At 64.2% G+C, this 4,879-nt stretch overlaps 1 protein-coding gene across 1 annotated transcript in view; it reads right to left on the bottom strand.

Moving 5' to 3' along the window:
- The window catches only part of CAMSAP3 (calmodulin regulated spectrin associated protein family member 3), an 11,062-nt gene extending 6,383 nt beyond the window's left edge, over positions 1–4,679 (bottom strand). The window contains 11 exon segments of the mRNA XM_077745734.1: positions 69–162; positions 247–386; positions 946–1,084; positions 1,335–1,382; positions 2,272–2,304; positions 2,452–2,547; positions 2,627–2,749; positions 2,998–3,107; positions 3,110–3,202; positions 3,247–3,371; positions 4,612–4,679. Of these exon segments, the coding sequence (XP_077601860.1) occupies positions 69–162; positions 247–386; positions 946–1,084; positions 1,335–1,382; positions 2,272–2,304; positions 2,452–2,547; positions 2,627–2,749; positions 2,998–3,107; positions 3,110–3,202; positions 3,247–3,371; positions 4,612–4,679 (1,069 nt within the window).
- Positions 4,680–4,879: the final 200 nt, after the last annotated feature.

The raw sequence follows: 4,879 nt of genomic DNA on the forward strand, positions 1-4,879 counted from the left end.
AGAGAGGAGGGTCAGGCGGGGCCTGGCCTCCCTCCCTCCCCCGCCCCACGCCCCGGGCGCAGCCTCACCGTGACCATCAGGAAGGTCCTTAGCCTGCACGAAATCCGGTTTGAGCACCTCAAAGCACATGAACATCTCGGCGAGCAGCACCACCAGGTTGACCTGGAGGCGGAAGGCGAGATCAGCCCCTGGGACCCACGGCCCTGGACGCCAGCCGGGGCCCACGAGGCCTGGAGACGGCCTTACCTTGAGGGGCGGTGGGACATACAGCAGGTCCTCGAGGGACAGCGGGCAGCCACGAGGAAGGCGGGAGGCACAGAAATCCTGCACCAGCTGGAGGTTGTACAGGCTGTCCGCCACAGACATGGGGTCCTTGAGGCACACCTCTGTAGGGACAGGACACCTGGGTCCCCGGGGCTATGCGGAGGGGGACGGGGCCCTGGGGAAGCGAGGGCCCAGCAGCCGACACACGCAGAGGCCCTCCTACGGGCCGGGCCTCTGCCAGGCGCCCTTTGCAAAGCGGGCACTATGAAGGGCCTCTGCAACTCTTCCCAATGGCCGAGAGAACGCGTCCCCCAGGATCTCAACGCAAAGAGCTGCTCCTGACTACCTCGGCCTCCCTCAGGGCACCTAACGCCCAGAACGCTTGGATCAACTAGGATGTGAGCTGCCTGAGGTCAGGAGCGTATGTCTGTGCTGCTCGCCCTGGATCTCTGGCACCTACAACAGGACCTGGCACACAGCTTGCGTCCTATAAATATCTGCCGCGGGACTGAATTCTATAAAGCACAGAGAAGTTTAGACACGTGTGCAAGGTCACACAGCTAACGAGGGAAAGAGGTGTTTAAACCCAGGTCCGCCAGGTCTGGAAGCTGCACTCAGGTCCAGAAGATACCTGGGTGCCAAGCTCCCAAGGGCAGGTGCGGCCCAGGCCCACCCACTCACCCTCGAGTCGCAAGAGCTGGGGACAATAGCAGTGGATTGTGGCGGCCAGTGCGGCCCCGCTTGCCAGATCCTGGAGGGTGGTCACAGTTGGAAAGCAGGGGGCGCGTCGGGCCACAGCTCGGTCCTTGCGGTATCGAATCTGTGGGTGGGAGCCAGGTTAGGTCAGAGGTCAGGCTGGCCCCCAGGTCAGCAGTCATGCAGGCTGGGTGGGGAGGCCTGGGGTTTCCGCCATGAGGGGGCATGAAGCTGGGGGTCCCAGAGCCAGAGTGGGGCCAGCCTGGAGCAGGGGAAGGGCAGCAGCAAGAGGCAAGGAAGTGTCTGCGAGCAGCCAGGCCAGCAGCGAGGGCCGGGGCAGGTCTCCTGGGGCCCCGGGGCGGGGGATACATTACCATGGGGGGTTTGCTCCCCGACTCCTTCAAACAGAAGGCAATTGCGTGCTGGGGGGGGAGAGGAGCAGCCGTCAGCCGGGCGGGAGGGGTGCTGACTTGCTGGGCCCCCAAGCACACCTCCAGGGGAGGGGGAGATAGCCCTGACTCCTGTCACGAGCCCTGGCCGTCCAGGTCCCTGACTGTGCTCTGGCCGGCTTTGGGGACCCCAGCTCCTCCCAGCCTGGAGGGACCCCACAGAGCAGCCCCCCATGCAGGGAATCTTCCCCCCCTACAAAAGACCCAGGTCCCAGCTCGGGGAGGGGGTGCAGAGGAAGCAGGTGGGCAGAAGGAGAGGAGCCCCCAACCCAGGCCCGAGAGTGGAAGGAGGGAGTCCCCAGAGTGAGCAAAGGCGGGGACTCTGTCCACCCGAAGCCCCCAGTGGCAGTGGCCGCTTGCCCCTTGTTGTGCTTCAGGGATGGATGCCCCCCTCCCCCCCAAAGCTGGGCTTGTCCTTAGGGAAACTGGGGTCTTAGGAAGGCTCTTCTACCCTCTTCTGGGCTTGGGGGCCTTCCTTTTGGCTAAGGGGTCTTCTCCATGTGCCCTGCCCACCAGGGTCAGGACCCATGTGCCTGATGGGCCTGGGTCCCCCCCTCAAGGGTGCTGGAAGTCTCCGCCTCAGCAATGCTGGACGAGCCCAGCAGCTCTGTCCTCCTGATGACTGGGAGGAGAGACTCGTCCCCACCCCCACCGTCAGGTAACTGGCCTCTCACTGAACACGCCTCTCTTCTCTTGGTCTACGGAGGGGTTCCCTCCATCCCCCAGGGCCGGGGTCCCATATCCTCTGCTCACAGCTGGGAGGAGGTAGGAGACGGAGCGGACAGGCAGGCAGAACAGACAGACAGACAGACCAAGCGACAAGCGAGGCAGGCAGACGGGGCGGAGAAACAGCCCCACTTACAGGAACCAGCTTCCAGTACCAGCGTGTGGGGCACTGATGCCAGAGAGGCAGAGGGGGGGGCAGCGGGAGAGGCACAGGGGAGAGGGCAGAGAGAGAGAGAGTCACCTCCTCCCCCCCCCGCCCAGTGCAGCCCTTCCCCGTCCACCCAGCCCTTGTGTCCGGCCGCTGCCCTAGTCTCACCGAGGGCTGTGCTGGGGCCACCCCGTCTGCGGGGGCCGCGGGGGAGGCTCTCTGGGCAGCTTCCTGCTCTGTCTTCTCCTGCAACCGCCGGATGGTCTGGGGAGCAGGGAGAGGTCAGTACTGTGGTCACTGGGCAATGCCGGCCCCCAGCCCACACCCGCCTAACCCCACCTACCGTGTCCACCCAGAAAAGTAGCTTGTGCTCCAAGCTGGCCAGGGCCAAGGGACCGGGCAGTGTCTTTGTCCACTCGAAGGCGAAGGCAACCATGAGGGCGTCAATGACAGCTAGGTGGGCTCCCTGTGCAGGGAAGGGCTCAAGGGTGAGGCCACGGAGAGGGACCGGGGGGGGGGGGGGNAGTTAGTGGGTGGGGCTTCAGGGAAGCAGCCAGGATAGGGGTCCCAGAAGAACCACTGCTGGCCGGCCCCCTAAGCATGTCCTGGAGGACCAGGGTAGCCGCTCTGGGAGGAGCCAGGCCTGGTGGGCGGAGCCTCTGGGGAGGGGCCAGACCTGGTGGGCGGGGCCGGACGGACCGGGGCGGGGCCTACCATGAGGATGGGCTGGTGCCTCAGGTCGGCCTCCTGCACCGGGCGCTCGGGCAGCGCGGGCACCGTGCCCCTCCGCGCCAGCAGGGCCAGCAGCCCGGAGGGGCTCGGGGNGCCGAGAGCAGCAGCCGTGTCACCGGGGGCTTCACGTGCTCCTGTGCGTACTGGTCGGTGTAGAAGGGCTCCCACAGCTCCGAGGGTACGTGCTCTGCGGGGCGAGGGGGGTGTCGGCGGGTCAGCACCCTGGCATACGTCGGAGGACGGCGCGGAACGGAGGGCTAGGGGACCTGGGCGCAGGCGTGCAGGAGTTCGCCTCAGGAAGGGGCTCCAGGAAGAGGGGGGCGCACGCAAACGCCAGGGGATGGGGAGCACAGTGCCTGGGGTGGGGGAAGGGCAGTTCTGGGAGGAGGAGAGGCCACGCGAGCAGCAGCAGCGGCTTATTGGGAGGCGGGTGGTCTTATAGGCCCTCAGAGAACAGTAACAATGACAAGATAGGTTAATCCACCATCTCCCTGGGTGCCCTGCAAGCCTAGGAAGCAGTAGCGAGGGCAGCACTGGTAACTCCAGAAACAGGCACAGAGAGGGAAAGCAACCTGCCTAAGGCCACGCCGCTGGACAGTGCCAGAACTGGGATTCAAACTCAGGCCTTTAGCAGCCCCTGCACCCTCTTGGAAACGGGGGTGGGATGCACTGTGGAATTGGGGGTCTGGCTGGCAGGCCAGCCATAGAACGAGGGACCTTGACAGACTGCAGACATTCTGAGGAGGGTGAATGGTCTGAACCTGGTGACTGAAGGGAGGAGGCAGGGAAGGAAGGAGGAGCCGTCCTGGGCCCCAGCAAGCGTGAGTGGGAATGTGGGGAGAGGGAGGTGGCTGAAATGAGGGTACGGGAGGTGAGGCAGCAAAAGCTGAGTGTGAGGGGCCGGCGGTCCGGAGAGGGGGGAGATCACCTTGCAGAGGCGGCCACAAACCCCCTGAAAACATTGAATGAGACAGGCAGGGCAGGGAGAGGCGTGAGGAAGTCCCATGGGGAGGGACTGGGGTGGTGCATGGAGCCCCCAAGCAGGATCCATGGGTGGGAGGCAGAAAGACCAGAATAAGTCACCAGGATGATTCTCTGGGAAGGTCCAGGAGGAGGTGACTGAGGCCAGCACAGGGGACCTGCCCTCGTGGGGGTTTTCCAGGGAGACTCTAACTCTCATTCCAATCAGAACAGCTGTTTTGTCTCTTGGGGTGCTATGTGTCTGAAATAATGGGGGGGCAGGACTCTACTGCTTAAAAACATGGGCCCATGACATACCAGGCTTTCTCAGGGGCCTGTCTTCACAGCCAGGCTCCCCAGAGACCCCCTGCCCTCACGTATAAAGACCCAGGCTTCCTTTCCTTCAGTCTGTCCCGCCTCCTAAAATCACACTTGACCTTCCCAAGTCATGCTCCACCACCGGGGACAGTGGTGTGGACTCTCTGCCCCTCTCAGCGCAGCTCCTTGGAAGAACAGAGTCCTCCTTCCACCTGACCTCCACCCCAACCTGCCTGATCCGGCTCCTGCCCTCCCGGCTCCCTGCCTCCCCAAGGCCAGCGGCGGCCCTCCAACGCACAGTCGTGGGCTGGATCTTGCCTGGGCGCTCTGCCCAGCACCTCCTTGTTCCGGAAGGCTTCCTCCCCCAGTATGTCCCAGCTTTCCATCTTCTTCTCTGTCCATCACTCAAGCCAGGCCTCCTCCCCTCACGCCCCTTCAATGCCAGGTTCCTGACGGCTCGGTCAGAACAGCCCTGTAAATGGATATGTACAACCCCCACCCCCACCCAGTGATGGCTTCCATGGCCATCTGAGCACTGCCACCTGCTGCAGCCCAGGCCGGGTGTCCCACTGTCTTCTGGGCATTT

Source organism: Crocuta crocuta, unplaced genomic scaffold, assembly GCF_008692635.1.
Source record: "Crocuta crocuta isolate KB4526 unplaced genomic scaffold, BGI_CrCroc_1.0 scaffold650, whole genome shotgun sequence".
Taxonomy (NCBI): Eukaryota; Metazoa; Chordata; class Mammalia; order Carnivora; family Hyaenidae; genus Crocuta; species Crocuta crocuta.